Source organism: Bos indicus x Bos taurus, chromosome 22 (genome assembly GCF_003369695.1).
Source record: "Bos indicus x Bos taurus breed Angus x Brahman F1 hybrid chromosome 22, Bos_hybrid_MaternalHap_v2.0, whole genome shotgun sequence".
Lineage (NCBI taxonomy): Eukaryota > Metazoa > Chordata > Mammalia > Artiodactyla > Bovidae > Bos > Bos indicus x Bos taurus.
Window position 1 is genome coordinate 4,046,019 of NC_040097.1, and position 18,065 is coordinate 4,064,083.

An 18,065-nucleotide genomic window follows, 5' to 3' on the forward strand; every position below is an offset into this window, starting at 1 on the left:
CACACACACACACTCACACACTCTCACACACACACACTCTCACACAGAGGCTTTTGTCATTTGTAGTAGAACCCTGAAGCATCTTTATCTGTGACTGCTTCAGAAATAAAATCCCCTCCCAACCCCAGGCCCCATAGGCTGGGATCATTCGTCATGGCACTTGACCTCAGAGACAGACATGGGCTTGAAAGCCAAACTGCTGAGTCATTCCTGTCCCCGCACCGACATCTTGGAAGAGGCTCAGCCAGCCAGTCAGTGGGCCACTTTGGGGAGCACTTTATCATTTGGGGTTCTCACAATGTGTGGTTAAACTCTGGGTGACCCCAGGCAGCCTTCCAGGCTGGCACAAGCTAGCCACGACACTCAGACAGATCCTCTTCGAGTGAGGAAGAGTGAAGCCGGTACCGGCTCCAGAGGCCAGCACAGGTGGCGAGGGGAGAGAGGCTGCCTGGGGTCCCACCCGCCACCCCTCCATCCGTGGACCAGGAGAGGCGGGAGGGGCGGCGGGAGGCTGTGGACTCCCCAAACCCCCTCACTCTACCATTTACTAAATGTGTGATTGCACACATTTACCTACCAGAGCCTCAAATTCCTTATCAGTTCCCTAAATAAATAACATTATGTGAAGCCTCTGGCATGATGCCTGGGACATGGTTGGCACACATAAATGCTCCTTTTCCCTCTTCCCTTATGCGATATAATATAAAGTAGCTCCATGTGATCCTGCCAGTCAGATCGCTTGAAATTTTACTAATAGTCCTTCTTAAAATCCCTTAGTACCATATAAATACTCCTAGGGAGATATCAGCTAATCTCTTTATCAGCTATCATTTTAAGGGGATTAGCTGTGGATTGAGAACAAAACCCCAAGGGAGAAAGATACTGGGGAGAATGGGTGAGGGGAGAGCTCTGGGCCCTGCTGGCCCCTGAAGGAGGTACGGACCAAGCAGGAGTATGTGTGTGTGGCAACAGGGGGTGTGGGGGGGAGGTTGCAGAATGCTGTGAAGTCTGGGGGGACATTATATGGTGAGAGATCATACTTAGCAGTTGGAGGTCACACCTGTTTTGAGATCACAGGTTCTTTTCAAAGATGTTGGCAAGGACAATGTGGGGGAGGAGGGGAGAGGTGCAGAGAGCTAATTCTTGGCCACCTTCTATTTTGTTGACTCCCTTTGGTTTGCTCTTAGCACTTCTAGAGGTTGAGGAAGCAAGGAAGAGTCACTTGATTTGGAGCGTGAATGTGTCAGGCTTGATGGAGAAGAAGAAACCATTCTCCATCTTTGCACTCCAGCCTGGTTCCTCTGCCCCTGCTTCCTGGTTGGAGCTGGGGTGGGACACAGAAGGGGCAGAAACTGACCTGCATCCCTGGGCTTGAAGGGAGTCAGTAGCTTCCCTGGTCCAGACTCAGAGAAGGGGAGCAAACCCCAAGGCTGAGTTTCACTTGATTGACCTTGAATGTCCAGAACAAAGGGACCCAAACACCCTGTGAAAGGAGTTAGAAAAAGACAGGACTTCCCAAGGGCAGGATTGAAGTCTCCAGTCCCATTTCCATTCTGAAAGAGCTGGAAATAAAACAGGACCCACACTCCCTTCACTGCAGGTGCCCTCAAGAGATGAAAGAGCTGTGAACACAACAGAGGGGGAAGCCCCACCCACCTTGTTACCAGATGCCTTTGTGTTCTGGGCTGTAGTCAAGGAGGTGGCTTTTGGAGGCAGCAGTCAAGCGTTTTGAGATGAGGGGACTTGGTGTGCAATTGCTACTTAAAGGGCAGGTGAAAGAAGGTAGGACCTGGGCGTGGTTTCGTGGGGGTGGTCTTCCCACCCTCCATCCTAGCCAAGTCACATGTGTCATTGCTACGTCCTTGGTGGAAACAGAGAAAGCATTCTTGAACTGCTGTCTAACAAGGATGTGTTAGACCATGAGCCCCTTCAGAGGGAAAGAGTCTACCAGCAACATGGGCCTCCACGGCTGACACACTTGCCCCAGATGGCCTGTGTCTGCTCCATCATTTCCTTTCCCCATAGCAGTGATTGACCACGTTTCTCCCCACATCATCCGCTGCTCACACTTCTGATCATTGTAGGCTGGTCTTGCTAGGATTCCTGCCACTGCATCCCCTGCAAGGTGCGGTCCCAGAAGCGGAAAAAGAAAAGCATCTAGAAGGCAGGGCGAGGAAGGGAGCAGTTAAGGGAGAAAGAATAGGAGAGGCACAGAGAAGACCCAGGGGCGGCAGAGAAATGAGAGGGGCAGAAAGGTAAGAAGAAAAGAGGCGTGTTGGACGGTACCATTACACAAAACAGCTGGAAATGGCTGACTTTGCACGTGTCAGATGCTGCGCCAGGCACTTGTCATCTCGGGACGCATTTTATCCTCTCGTCCACACTGTGCACTGGATTACTGTCAGGTCTCCCACCTTCCAAATGAGGAAACCGAGGTACAGAGAGGTTCAGGAACTTGCCCAGGGTTACCCAGCAAGTAAGCTTTGAGGTTGAGATTCCAGATGCTTCTGAAATCGGTGGTGTTTGCTCTTGGCTTCCCGTCACCTGGAAGTTTTTAGGAACAACAGTCACACCCCAGGCCAAGTCAGTCAGAGTCTCTAAAGAGGGGAGCCAGGCATTCATTTGCGTGTTTTTAATTTCCCCAGATAATTGCAGTGTAGAGGCAAAGTCAAGAATCACTGCACTCAGTCAAGCCCCAGTTCAAATTTAAATACGAAAAGAACACATGTGAAAATTCTCTTAGGTTTTTTTTTTTTTCCTCTTAAAGGTAGGATGGTAGGAGGCAGTTGCTACAGGTCATGCCAAAGTTTGCCAGAGACAGACCTGGATGAATGCAGGGGTTTGCCTAGCGGTCCCCATGATTCTGATGGTTAGGTCAGGAAAGGACCACAGAAGGACCACAGAACCCCAGGCCCATCTCTAAGGAAGAAGTGAATGTGGGCACCGGGGCTTCTTTGTCTCATAATTGTTCTGAAACAGTCTTGCTTACACGCATTCAACTACAAGAACGAGAACTTGCCCCAAACTCCCAACATGTGTCTGTATCAGGAACCCTTATCTCATGCTCCCGAATTTCTGCTCTACCAGTAACAGCTCAGAAACCACCCCGTTTCCCGGCTGCACAGATGCCACCCCACCCCTGCTTACACTCCAGACACTATCCCTGTGGGAACTGCCTCTACCTGAACAAACACAGAGACCAGCACTGTGTTATAAAGCTCCTGTACCTGACTCCTTCTCACCGTGACCTTAAGGAAAGAAACACCACTGTTGTCTTAAAGATTACGGCAAACCCAGAAAGATAAGATGACTTGTCCACAGTCACGTGGAGCCAAGTGGAGGACAGACGGGATCAGGTCTTCAGTTTCCAAATCCACTGCTGTTTAAAAAAAAACCACTTTTTATTTTGTATTTATTTTCTATTGGGTTATCGCCTATTAACAACGTTGTGATAGTTTCAGGTGTGCAGCAAAGGGACTCAGGCACACACGTACACGCATCCGTTCTCCCCCAAGCTCCCCTCCCACCCTGGCTGCCACATGACACTGAGCAGAGCTCTGTGTGCTATAGGTACAGTAGGTGCTGGTTGGCTATCCATTTTAAGTATAGCATCCACTGCTCTCTTTTAACACACCTGTGTACTTAGGAAGCAGTAGAATAAAGGCAATTGGAGAGGAAGAGGAAGTGAAATGCCTAGTGTGAGCTCCCTAAGGAGCCCCACCTCCCTTCACTTTGACCCGAGCTCAGTGCTTTCATCGCCTTTGGATCAATTTACCACTCCCCAGCTCTCAAGACTTCTTTTTCCTAAATGTACTGGATACAGTCCTTTTCTGATTCGTCTCCATCAGAAAGCCAATAGGAAAGAGCTGGGAGTGTCATAACAGCAGCAATTAGAAAAGAAACAAAGCCGTCCACTTTGGCTTTTCTGGACCTTCTTCAGGAGACACCGCCATGGCCATCTGGTCCCCTAACTAAGACGTCTCCTGAGAAAATGTGGGGTAGGGAGATGCCTGGCCCAGGTGGGCAGAGAATTTGAATCTGCTTCCGATAAGCTCTTAACAGAACCAGATCTGGATAAGATGGAAGCTTTGTAGATTTGCCCGCAATCAACAGTGTTCTGTAATCAATTCCAGCGCTGTGTGATGGGGACCGGAAAGCTTTCTTTCCCAATTCTTCGCAGCTTGGGGAGTAAGGAACCAATAATTGACTCCAGCTTCCTTGAAGGTTGGGTCCTGGAGTGTGAGTCAGCACGCACTTTGCCAAAAGGGCTTTCTAGGCAATCTAGGGCTAGTGAAGTGGGGTCCCTTGGCCTTGATCCTTTTCCAGACCCCAACTCTAACCTTCAGCAAGGTGAAGGGAGAGGACCTCAGAAGGTTTCTCAGAATGATACTTTAGCAGGCCCTGAGCTGAGGGGAAGGGAGAGGGAAGAGCAAGGGATCCAGGACAGCTGGGTCTGTAGACAGGTTCCTGTGGCACTCTTGTGTTGCCCAGCTTAGCTCAGTAGGGGTTCAGGTATGAGTGGAAGGAAGCTGGAAGCAACAAGACAGCAAGCGGAGCAGAGAAGGCCTTGGAGCCAGCTGGGGGGTGAGGGCAAGCCTGCCACATCCCTTTTGCTCATAACCCTAGGGAGTGCTGAAGACCAAAGGAAGCTTTTCTAGCTTTCCAAATTAGCCAAGTGCTCTAAGTTTAATGTGTGAGCCTGTTAATGTGCTTTTCTACTTGGATTTTGAGTAGAAAATTCCCCCAATTTTGTTATGTGAATCTTGTAAAGGGAATTACAAATAAGAACTTAGAACTCTTGAACTAGGGTCTTAGAGATCCCCTCTCTAGTCCATTCCTTTTCGTTTACAGAGGAGAAAATCGAGGCGCGGTGAACTTCATCAGCCTGCCCAGGGTCACAGAGCCGGTTAGTGAGAGTTGCTAGAAGCAGAGCACATCCACTTTCCCCACTCTCCTGCTCTCTGTCTTTGCCTTGACTGAGGCCCGGTGAGGGCGACAGTGGGACACATCAGTAAATGATCTAACTCGCCACTAGAGAAAACATAAATCAGTGGCCACAAAATTTCAGCCAAACTTCATCTGTCACATCATAAAAAAAAAAAAAAACTTGCCAGGGAGAGGCTTGAAAATCCAAACCAGATCCTTCTCCCCTCATAGAGGCCACAGTTGCACTGCGCTGCACGGCGGCCAAGTGTTTCCAGCAAGCCCCGTCAGCTGCATTCGTGGCTTTAGCTTGTTTGAACTGTCGTGATAAATGAAACCTGGTAGATTAACATCATCTCCTCTGCAGAAGTTTTGACCCCACGGATGCTGCTCTGGAGGAAGGGGAGAGGGGCTAAGCAGTCAAGGTGCCCATGAGCAGAGGGTTCTGCATTAAGAGTATGGGGTCCCAGCCCACGGAGGAGCCACCCTGACACTTCCACACAGAGCGCTGCTGCTTGCGATGCACAAGCGTGTGCTGTCCAGGCCTTCAAAATCTGGCACATCTGTTCCGGGGGGAGGATTGGCAGCCATTGAACCAAAGGCACCCATCCAGGATCTGCTCTTCCTTGAAGTGTCAGGGGGTTTCGTTATTGCATAGCAACTGTGAGAAAGGATGACTCCTCCAGGGGCGTGAGTCTCTAGGCCAGGACTGAATCATCTGTTTCATTCTCAGAATCAGAGATTCTTGCTGATGACTCCAAAATTAAGTGCTAAAATTAAAAAAAAAAAAATTTACTCCAGTCAATGGGATATGTTAGAGAAGTTAAGGGGAAAAAAAAAAAAAAAAAAAACTACAGGTAACTTTCTGTCTGTAATTTTAAAAAGAAAAGAAAAAAAAAAAAAACTTAAAAGCATGTTTAAAGTTCTGAAAATCCCACCCGAGACCATTTTGTCTCACCTCAATGGATAAAGGTTACTCGAGTTTATTTGATTCAGGAAAACCCTGTGTCCGAGAGACTTCTTCATTGTGTATTGATCCTTCCTTTAGGTTTGTTCACCAACCAGAAGAATTGTAGTTTTCAATCCAGGACTCTTAGCCAGAACAGCCTTCTCACTCATTAACTCAGTCAACTGAGTGCTTCCTGTGTTTCCACTGGAGCCTCAGAGATGATCAAGACATAGTCTCCGCCCTCTGATCACTCATGGCCAAGTAGGGGAGATAAACAAAAAAATCTGTACCTATAATACAGCATAGTGAAGTGAAAGTGAAGTCGCTCAGTCGTGTCCGACTCTCAGCGACCCCATGGACTACAGCCCACCAGGTCCTCCGTCCATGGAATTTTCCAGGCAAGAGTACTGGAGTGGGGTGCCATTGCCTTCTCCATTAACAGTGGCTAGGCACATTATATTTACTTGGAGCTGGACATACTAAAAGTTAAGAGTATAGTGTTTGGAATCAGATTCAAATTTCAGCTCTGCTGTTTACTATCAAGTGGCAGTTCTTGGGCAGGATTTCTCTCCTTTCTCTAATTAAATCTTCATTTTCCCCTCCTTAAAGCATTGACCTCATGGAGTTACATGGAGATTAAACGATGTGTTGTATACAAAGCCCTTTGTACAATTTTTGGGAAATGATAGCCACTCAGTAAGTGTAATCTCCTAGTATAGTAGCAGTTGAGGTTTTTGTACGCACTACACAGTCCAGAGAAAGGGGATTGGAAGAACAAGGGAGAGGAAGGGATGATCTCCAGAAAGGCTTCAGGACATAAGGACACAGGCAGGGTTTTGAAGAGTAAGCTTAAGTCAGTCGGATGATTAGAGGGAATGTGAGACTGCTCCCAGCAGGAGGGACAGAACTGCCTAAGCACAGAGTTACGACAGAACATAGGATACTTGAAGGACTCGGCTTAGAAAGAGCTTACTGTGGCTGAAGCAAAGGAACAATGATAAATGGAGGCAAGATGATGAGGGACATTAAAAGGGAGGTAAAAACTCTCATACAGTGCTTTAGTTTACAGGGAAGGGGAGAAGAGTTAAAAAGAAAAAAGAAGGTGGTGGCCTTCAAGAGCTAAAATTTGAATCAATATAAAATATCAAGTGAGTATCTTAAATGCCATACATAGTCTCTGCACCCCTCTGCTGAGTCTCAGTGAAAGAATCTTATATTCTCACCACAGTGCAACAAACTCAGAAATTAGAAGAAACAGAAACACTCAGCCTTTCCACTTGTAAATCTAAAAACATGTCTCTAAGTCAAGTGAAGGTCGCTCAGTCATGTCCAGCTCTTTGCAAGCCCATGGACTATACAGTCTGTGGAATTCTCCAGGCCAGAATCCTGGAGTGGGTAGCCATTCCCTCTTTCAGGGGATCTTCCCAACCCAGGGATTGGAGCCAGGTCTTCCACATTGCAGGCATATTCTTCACCAGCTGAGCCACCAGGGAAGCCCGTCTCTAAATAACTCTTAGATTAAAAGTGAAATCAAAATAGTAAAGCAGACTATTTAGAAAAGAACTGTGAGAGGATGATTTACCAAAGCCTGCAGGGTGAAACTGTTTTACCCCATAGGTTTTCACTGAGAGGAAATTTTAGAGCTTTAAACTCATCTATCAGAAAACAAGAAATACTGAAACTAAATGAATTAACCATTCAACCCAAGAAATGAGAAAAAGAAGGAAAAAATAAACCTAAAGAAAGTTAAAAGAATGAACTAGCTAAATTGAAAACAAAACACAGTTTTCAAAAACAGAGTTGATCAGTAAAACCAAAAGTTGTGCTTTTTTAAAAAGCATAAAATAGATGTGGAACATGTGGAGCTTTTCAGTCGTGTCCAACTCTTTGTGACCCTACGGACTGTAGCCTACCAGGCTTCTCAGTCCATGGGATTTTCCAGGCAAGAGTACCGGAATGGGTTGCCTTTCCCTTCTCCAGGGGATCTTCCTGACCCAGGGATTGAACCTGGGTCTCCTGCATTGTAGGCAGACGCTTTACCCTCTGAGCCACCAGGGAAGCCCCATAAAATAGATAAGCCTTTGGCAAATAAAAATTTTAAATGAGAGGATACACAAAAAGCATTCAATTAGAGGAGATATAAATAATAGAGATTCAGATTCTAAGAGAACATTATGTACAACTTTATTCTGATGTAAATTACTAAAATTTTCCTTTATAAGTAGTAGAAAGCCTGGATAAAGTAAAAGCTATAGGAGGAAAGTTAAAGATAGTCACAGATTTACCACCAGCCTCAGATGGTTCTGCAAATGAATTCCAAGAAACCATCAAGGAATAGATAATCACACATAGAAATAGAAGGAAAATGTCTCAACTCCGTCTGTAAGGCTAGTTAATATTTATTACCAACAGACAAGGGATGGCTCACAGAAAAGGCTCTGGACCAACCTCACAAATTTCAAAGCCCTAAAGTAAAATATTAGCAAATGAATGTAAGAGTATAAAAAAATCTATGAATGTAATTCACTACACTAGGTTAACAGAAAACCATGTGCTCATCACTGTAGATAGAAAAACTTACAAACATTTGATGAAATGCAACAAAATTCCTGATTAAAACACTTTAAAACTCTGGGGGAGCCAGGAGAAAAACCTACCTGCCATAATCTAGTAAACATCATGCTTGTGATAAGCCATTAGAAGCATTTCCCTCAATGTTAGGAATAAAATAAGAATGCCTCCCGACACTAGTATTATTTAATACCATTTTAGAGGTATTATCCAGTGCAGTATGACAAGAAAAAGAAATGAGAACAAACACTGGAAAAGAAGAGATAAATTTAAACTACGATTATTTGCAGATGTAATTGTCCAAAGTTTTCTAAAAATCCATGATAAAAACTATTTGAATCCACAAGAGTGAAATTGGAATAGATTCATTATAACAAAATCAATCATTTTTTTCTAAACATCAGCAGGGATACATTAGAAAATGTGATGAAAAAGAAGTATAGAATTCAAGAAAGCAAAGAATACTAGAATGTATTCAAGGATAAATCTAAAAAGATCTACATGAAGCAAAAACATTAAGAACTTAAAAGTAATTTAAACTCACCATTTAAAAGTTCAAGTAAGGAAAATATAAAGAAGAAAGTGAAAATTACCTGCAACCTCTCTAGTCAGAAGAAGCCTATGTTAAAATTTGGTCTGTCCTTCCAAAGTGTAACAGTATTTGAAAATACTGTCTCTTTGAAAATGCATGTGCTATATTAAGCAAAAAGAAGACAAAAGTTTGTTTTCAAAGTGTGTTTAAACTTGTGATAAGAAAGTAAGTAGAGGTGATAAAACATAGACGCATCAGGAAGAAACAGAAATTGAAAATGAGATTTCTGAATGAGTAGAAACATGCCAGCAGAAAAGTCCCCAGTCTGGGGAGATGATTGCTTTGCCACTGCGTTCTGTCAACTGGTCACACAGCTTTAGTCTTGGCCAGGCAGAGAATGGCCCTGGAAAAGAGCTCTGATAGTCTTGGCTTGCATTCCATTCTCCTTGTATGCAATTCTTGCCTGCTATCTGCTTACCTTCTCTCCAACACGCTATTTTAGAACCAAAGGAAAACCAATAAAATGTGAGTCATTGGCTGAATATGCCTCAGATGTGGGACCAGAGGATTTTGTAACTCAACCTCCTGTTCTGTCTTCCATTTCTGCTCTCCCAGACCGCCCAGGTTTGCTGAACGTGAAGCCCATTGAGGACATACAAGACAATCTGCTGCAAGCCTTGGAGCTGCAGCTCAAGCTGAACCACCCCGAGTCCTCCCAGCTCTTTGCCAAGCTGCTCCAGAAAATGACAGACCTCAGACAGATTGTGACAGAACACGTGCAGCTGTTGCAAGTAATAAAGAAAACAGAGACGGACATGAGTCTCCACCCACTCCTACAGGAAATCTACAAGGACTTGTATTAGCAGAGAAGTCCGAGTTCACTGACAGCATCTTCCTTCTCCCAATTGCACTATTATTTTGAGGGAAAAATCTGACACCTAAAAAAATTACTGTGAAAAAGCATTTGAAAAAAGAAAAGGTTTTAGAATAATAGATCTATTTTATGCGTATTGTTTATAAAGATACATTTACAATTTACTTTTAATATTAAAAATTACCACATCGTGAAATTACTGGTCATATTTGAAGACTGAGTCTGTTGTGTTCCCCACCCCATTCTCCAGGATTTTTATCCCTTTCATTTCCCTTCCCTTCCTTCTGTCCTTTTCCATCTTTATTTTTCATTTTCCTTTCTTTCTTAAATACGTGAAACAATGTGGATGGAATTGCTGATTAATTTTCATTCTAAGTCAAATCATTTTTTACTCAATTTACAACTTTTCTGAACCTTCTGTCTGCTTTAAAAATTACAACTAAGAAAGGAACTCCAGGACCAAAAACCGTTCAGAGGATGTGTTTCTTAACCTGGATATACTCATGTGAGGCATATCCTTAGGCCTACCAGGAATTCAGTCTTCTTCCTTAATCTCAACCAAGATTCTCACTCACCAGCAGCAGCCCTCTAACAGGATACCAAGGCATATGCAAATACCCCAGTGGCAAGTATTAACGGCCAGACGCTGTGGTAACACAGAAGTGTTATAAGACGTGGTACCTGCCAAAAGAACTTACCACTGAATTGAGAAGAGATGAATCCTTCTTAAAAGCAGATTAAACTACACAGTGTGCGCCAAATGAATGGTTTGGATGCCAAGTACTATAGGAGTTCAAAGTAACGAAGATTGGAAAAGTCACGAGTGACTATAAACTCATTCAAGCGGGCCTCAAAGATGTGTTGGACTCGGTGATAGGTAGAGAGTGGAAGAAGAGACGTTCTAGGAAAGCAAAATTATAGGAATAACAGCAACAAGAGGAAACCAAGCCAAACAAAAACACGAATGAGGGAAAAGGACCACGTTCTGCTCCCGATGTATGTAGAGCAATTTTGCTGCATTTTCCTGCTGGCTTCCTTGGGGTGACCTTGCCCAGGGAGCTCTGACTTTTGTGACCTCAAAGGCTAATTATCTTGTTTAGGTAAAACATGCCTCCCCAGCAAAACAGATGGCATGTTCCCTAAAAGCAGAGACCTTCTTGGCACAGGGAACAGATTAGTTGATTGCAGCCACCAAGTTCATTAGCGTTGCTTAGCCATGAACAACATGATGACTTTGAAGCACGCTTCATCAGCAGTCTATGCTGAGGTCTCTCTTCTGCAAGATAATTGTTTCTGCCGACCTGAATTATCCCCCTAACGCTTCTCCCTTAGTTTAGGCTTCCTCCTGGTGTTGATACTAAAGAGAACATGACTTTACACTTGAAGCTTTCAGTTCAAATCTTTTCATCCTTTACCCCCAAATAAACAGATCTCCCAAGAGTCAGGTTAGGGAGGTGAGTCCTGACCCCAGTCCTAAACATGCAAGGTCCCTAACCCTTTAGGAGAGACAGCTTCAGAGCTCAGACCTTTAGAACCAAAGACATGACCAGGTCATCCAGGGACCCTGGACCAAGCTCATTATGTAAATGACATCAGAACATGGCAAAGTGACAAATTCGATCCATCATGAGGGGTTCTTTTTCCTTCTTTGATGCCAAGCAGCCAGTGGCTCCCCTACTGTTCCTTGTGGAGAAAAAGCGAGCGTGTGGGCAGTAGACAAGGTGAGGTTCCACCTCCGGGGAGACCCCTTGTTTACAGGAGGGCTCGAACAAAGAGCCTTTCAGCCGCCCCTGCTGGTCCGAAGCCCTCTCCGCGCCCTCGGGCCAGTGCAGGGAGGAAGGGAGCCGCTCTCAGCTCTCTGGCACTGATGGTTAGCATTAAACAGCTTTTAAATCCTGGCAGCTTTCAAATTCCCATCTCTCTGACTTTTTCCCTGTGGTTTGGACCATCATTCGCTAAATATTTTACGACACGTCATAGGCAGGCTCCAGAGCTCCCGCTCCGCTCTCTGGACTCCTTTTTCCCCCCAGGATGATTCACAAGTTCATCATCAACAAATGTATCAGCAGTTATTCATAGCACTTTCTCCGGACACAAACACACTTAGGGATTTGTGTTAACAAAAATAGGAAGAAAAGTTAACTGTGGTCAAAAGCCAAAAGAACAAGAAAGAAAAAGCGTTCGAGGCTCCCACGAGGGCCCTGCCCCAGCACCTGGCTCCTCTCCAATCCTCTCGTCTCCCCCCTCTCCCCAGCCCCCGCCATCTGTGCCGTGGAGCGCAGGAGCAATAGGGCACCCAGGGCAGAAACCGTGGCTGCACACACCCTGCTTCTCTAGACAAGACCAGAAACGGGAGTGATCCAAGGGCTTCTTTTTTTTAAGGAGTGGGTGAGGAGCAAGAGGACTGGGGTCTTGGGAAGCATGGGACCGGGGTGGGGGAGTGCGGTGCAGAAATGGGATGGTCAGCTGCATCAGCTCCGCTGAGCACACCAGGGCTGGGGGAGCAGACTGCTGCGGAGGTTTACTGAGTTGCTCCTGAATTCCAGTGTGTTTTCCGTGGCTCCCTCGAGGCTACCAGGCGAATCCTTCTTGTGGGCAGGCCCAAACTTGCTGGATATGCCCTGCGGTGCGGTACTGGTAAAAGCAGGGCAGGGTGACAGGGGTTAGGAATCGCTCCCCCTCCTCCCCACCCCCGGGTACCTATTCCTTCAGAAAGAGTCAGGTTACAGAAGTGAGCCCCTAGAAATGTAGGATCCCTGAGCCTTGAGGAGAGACCGCTTCTGGGCTCAGCCCTGTAGAACCACAGACAGTATCTTATCCACCACTTGGGGACCTGGGGTGGGGGTGGAGCCGCCTCAAGAAAGCGAACTTCAGCTCTGAGTCCTGAGAGAAGGAACCAGAGTTCCTTTTCAGGAGGATCATGCCGTTGCTTTCTCCTTCCTCTTCCTACAGACTTGCTGGAACAGTGGGGCTTACAAGACAAAGGGCCCGAGATGCCTGTCTTCACTAGGTGGGCCAGCCCCCCTCGTCCCCCACCCCATCCTGGTCCTTGGCCCCCAGCCCCTGGTTGCCTCCATTCTCATGATTCTCACTCTTAGTCTCTATACATCCCTGGCCTTCACTCCGTGCTTGTACATGATGGGTACCACCCGCCCCCGTCCTCGTGGAGATGCGTGTGATGGGGCCCCACCCTGGAGGGGACCACAGTATGGCAATGAGGTCAGATGCATTACTGCAACTCAGCCCAAGCGATGAACTGCCTAGAGGTGGGAGAGGGGGTCCACAGGGACCCTCCGAGGAGCATGGAAGTGCGATCGTACAGAATGTGTTCAGAAAACGAGACGTCAGGGACCCCCGCGCTAGCGTCGGGCATGAGATGAGAGTGGCCGAGTCGGTGTCAGGCTGGGACAGCCTCATGTACCGTGCTGAGGACCGCATCTGTCGGCAGTAGGGATCCAGGGAATGTGGTCGGGCAGTAGAGGGACGTGACCAAATTTGCATATGGGGGAAAAAAAATCTCTCTAGAAGTCAGTCTCCATGCCTCCAGTGGCGGTCCAGCCCTGAACAGCCACCTAAAGGGGCAGGAAGCTGTCTCCCTTCCAGACCCCCCCAGGGATTTTCCACCTCATAGACCCAGCTCTGCCCCTGGGGTTACACATACCTGGAGGTCCTGACTCACCGAATTCCCTGGGGTCCGGTTACAACCATTCGGCTGAAGGACCTTGCCACCCTCCCCATCACTGTTCCCAGGAGCCCAGCCTCACACCCGCCTCACCACAAAGTTCCTGCACCTTGATGAGGGTCGTTTCTACCCCACCTACACGTCCTATGCCCATATCCACATGGGCTCTGCGTTTGTCCTGGAATTCTGGAAAATTAGAGATGAAGGGATCAACCAACTCAGTTGACAGATGAAAACCCTGAGGGTCAAAGAAATTAAGAAACATGACCAGGGTCTTAGGAGGCTAGGATTAATTTACTCAAAGAATTTGAACTCCATAGTTTAACCAGAGAAGCTCAGACGGACTAGAAGCTAGTGTGAGTATCTGCACTGGTGAGCAAAGGACAGGGAAACAACCGAGTCCTGTGAGGGCTTGTTGTGCCGATCGAGAGATTATCGTTTAAGTACCGTGTAAGTATCGTGTAGGTCACTTAGGACTGTGTCTGGCACATGGAAAGCGCAGCTTTTAGGGGAGACAATATTCTCGTTTTTTTTTTCTTGATGTTTTGTGTTTTGGCAGCGCCTTGCAGCATGCAGGGTGGTTCTTGAGCAGAGATTGAATCCAGGCCTCTGCAGCAAAGGTACCCAACCCTAACCACCAGGCTACCAGGGAACACCCCCTTGTGTGGACTCTAGTGTTAGGCTGACTGGGATTAAAACTCTAACTCCACTGCTTACTGGCTCTATAACCACATGGCTTTTGGTCAATCTCTTAACCTGTTTAGGCCTTAATTACCTCATATGTAAAATGGGATCATAACACCCATCTTACAGGGTTATCATGAGGCTTAAACGTGGTCATAAGACACTTCACTTGGTTTCTTGGCACATCTTAACCAGTTAATCTGCGTCAGCTACCAGTAACACTATTGCCCTTGTTATTATTAAAGTGCCCTTCATTATTCACAGAAGGCATCCTGGGTCCACAGGACAGGCTCTTCCTGTTCAAGTATCCAGGCCCTACCTGGATGTCCTAAAGCCAGGTGAAGAGATTGGATTTCTGCATTTGACAGTACCGTAAGAATGGGTTCTCTCTGAAGCATCCCGCCTCCAATCCGTAAGTACTAGGGGAAAATAATTATCTGAAACACAACCACCGTGTCTGGATTTAGAACAAATGCCAGGATGAGGCTTAGGAAAACATTTTCTCCAGAAGTAGTGGGACTTTTCTCTTGTGACTTATGCTCCTAATTTTAGACTAATATTACATAGTTTGCATTTCCAGAGGGGTTATAAACTATAAGAAAATTGCTAATTTAGGTCTGTAGGGAGTGGGCCAGGATATTTCCATCCCCTCTGGGGTTTTGTAAATATGTTCCAGGCCAAAAGTTCCCAGGAAGAGGGTCCTTCCTGGGATCTGTGTAGTGCCATGGACTGGGCTTAAGGAGGAGCTGAGTGACTTTCTGCTGGAGCTGGAAAACTGTGATCCTCTGGCTGAGTTCAGTTCAGTCACCCAGTCGTGTCCGACTCTCTGCAACCCCAAGGACTGCAGCACGCCAGGCTTCACTGTCCATCACCAGCTCCTGGAGCTCAGACTCATGTCCGTTGAGTCGGTGATCCTCTGGCTACTTGTCCACAACCCTGGAGGCCAGGAAGACCATCTAGAGTCTCCACTGTCAGTTTGAGGCTCAGATCTGCCACATTCTAGGTGTGTAGCCTTGGGCAAGTCACTTTCCTCTCTGGGGATATAGTACCTGGCCTCTAGAAGCCCCTCAGAAAATTACATCTAATTCATTCATCATGAATATAAAGGAATGAGTGGGTCTCAGTTGCCCCATCTGTAAAATGGGAATGATAGTACCTAGGTACATGCCTTACAGAGTATCACAGGAAGGAAGCGGGGCAGGCCTGGTCACCATTATTCACAGATAAGAAAGCGAGGTGAAGGAATTAGCCCAAGGCTACAGAAAAGATAGGGAGCCGCAGAGCTGAGGCTAGCCCTTCAGCCTTCTGAGGCCCACCCCATCTAGGCTTCATTTATAGGACAGCACTTTCTTGGGCTCCAAAATCACTGCATACGGTGACTACAGTCACAAAATTAAAAGTCACTTGCTCCTTGGAAGAAAAGCTGTGACAAACCTAGACAGCATATTAAAAAACTGAAATATCATTCTGCTGACAGAGGTCCAGATAGTCAAAACTGTGGTGTTTCCAGTTGTCATGTACAGATGTGAGAGTTGGACTGTAAAGAAGACTGAGTGCTAAAGAATTGATACTTCTGAATTGTGGTGTTGGAGAAGACTCTTAAAGAGTCCCTTGGACAGCAGGGAGATCAAACCAATTGTTCCTAAAAGAAGTCAACTCTAAATATTTATTGGAAGAACTGATGCTGAAGCTTCAATACTTTGGCCACCTGATGCAGAGAGCCGACTCATTGGGAAAGACCCTGATGCTGGGAAAGATTGAAGGCAAAAGGAGAAGGGAGAGACAGATGATGAAATGGTTAGATAGCATCACCAACTCAACAGACATGAATTTGAGCAAACTCCAGGGGCTAGTGAAGGACAGGGAAGCCTGGACTGCTGCAGTCCATGGGGTCACAAACAGTCAGACACGACCTAGCAACTGAATAACAAAGCTGGCTTTGGAAAAACCGAAGGGAGTATCGCCTGGTTGACAGAGCACAAGCTTAACAGCATCAAAGACTAACGTTTGAATGTTGGCTCTGCCATTTACAAGCTGTGCAACCTCAGATAGGTTGCTTCTTGTCTCTGGGCCTCAGCATCAACATCTAACTTGTGGAGATCCCAATCCCTATGGGTTGTTGTGAGGATTAGAGGTGGTCACATATGGGGGGCACACCTAGAGTTCCTAAGCGATTTGAATCTTCTTTTTTTTTTAATTTTTATTTATTTTTGGCCGCGATGGGTCTTTGTTGCTGTGCTCGGGCTTTCTCCAGTGGTGAGTGCAGGCTGCTCTCCGTTGTGGCGCCCTGGCCTCTCATTGCAGCGGCTTCTCTTGCTGTGGGGCATGCGCTGTACGGCGCACAGGCTTCAGTAGCTGAGGCACACGGGCTTAGCTGCTTCAAGGCATGTGGGATCTTCCTGGACCAGGGATTGAACCCTTGTCCCCTGCATTGGCCAGCACATTCTTAACCACAGGACCACCAGGGAGGTTCCTCCCCACCTTTTCTTAAATTTTGACCTTACCCACAGCATGGGGAATCTTAGTTCTCTTTTCAAACCCGTGCCCCAGGCATTGGGAGTGTGGAGTCTTAATCACTGGACCACCAGAGAAATCCCCTCCCGCTTTTTTTTTTTTTTTTAGTTTTGAAAGTTAAGATTTATTTTGAAAGGTACCATCCTGATGCTGGGAAAAATTGAAGGCCAGAGGAGAAGGGGACGACAGAGGATGAGATGGTTGGGTGGCATCACCGACTCAAGGGACGTGAGTTTGAGTGAGCTCTGGGAGTTGGTGATGGACTGGAGGCCAGGGAGGGCCTTTGTGAGCCCCGCAGTCCATGGGGTCACAAAGAGTCGGACACGACTGAGTGACTGAATTGAACTGAACTGATGCAAGTGTGGGCTCTTGAAGTTAGAAGTATTAACTCCTAAGCAATTAGAATCTTCTAAAGACAAGTACCTCCAGCCTCACACAGCTTACTGCATCCTCATCCCCACTGGGGCCCGCTGGTGACCAGATGGTTTCTTCTCAACCAGAGCGGGAATCCTGCCTGCAGCCTGTTAGGGTTCTGACAGTGATCCGCCCAGGCCCTTGGGAAGGCGCTTTCCCTGAGCTTCAGTTTCCCGGTCTCCACAGTCAGAGGTTCCGTCTGCACTTACGCTGAACCTCAGTTTCCCCATCTGCACAGTCAGAGGCTCCTTCTATCCCCGTTTCGGCCTCTGCAGCCGCAGGACCTGAGAGCGGAGGGCGGGGCGGCGGCCCGGCCGGCCGACCATCAGAGCCTGCGTTCCCTGCGGCCCGGGCGGCAGCCAGCGCTCCTTTGGGCGGGGGCCGCTCCAGCGGAGGGGGCGCCGAAGAGGGCCGAGGGCTGGGGCCGCGGAGGCGCCGGTTCCCACCCGGCGCTGCGGGGAGGGGGCCGTTGTGCTGAGTCAGCGGCTGGCGGCCCCGCGCACGCTGGGGCTCCCTGGCCGCCTCGCGTGCCAGCTGAGCTTCGGCCAGGAGCCCCCGGGAGCCCCGCTGCGATCGCCGCCGCTGCTGCGGGAACCGGGCCCCGAGAAAGCCCTGGCTTCCCGGCCAGGCCTCCCAGGGCTCCGGGCACATCCGCGGTTGGTGAGGGAGCAGCCGCCAGGCCTGCCTCTGCCCTCCCCTCCGAGTCCCCTAATGATGCTCATTACTGCTTTCCAACGCCCATACAGCCTTTCCTTATAAACCGCTCTGCAGACATTCACCCCTTCCAGAAACCCAGCGCGGTAGTTGTTGAGTCGGGGCCCCACAGCAGAGAAACAGGCTTCACTCAAAAGGCACCATTGTGTGTGTGCGTGTTAGTCGCTCAGTCCTGTCCGACTCTTTGGGACCCCATGGGCTATATAGC

At 47.5% G+C, this 18,065-nt stretch overlaps 1 protein-coding gene across 10 annotated transcripts in view; it reads left to right on the forward strand.

Annotated features, from left to right (window-relative positions):
- Window positions 1-18,065, forward strand: part of LOC113880949 (peroxisome proliferator-activated receptor gamma) — a 217,488-nt gene that overhangs the window by 114,809 nt on the left and 84,614 nt on the right. The window contains exon 8 of one of the 10 annotated variants that reach the window (XM_027523658.1): window positions 9,591-10,055. The exons of 8 other annotated variants lie outside the window; for them this stretch is intronic. In XM_027523658.1, coding sequence (XP_027379459.1) covers window positions 9,591-9,838 — 248 coding nt within the window. In that variant the 3' untranslated portion in view covers window positions 9,839-10,055. Of the gene's footprint in view, window positions 1-9,590; window positions 10,056-18,065 lie in introns of those variants that run through there. One more of the 10 variants, XM_027523659.1, reaches the window with a different exon arrangement.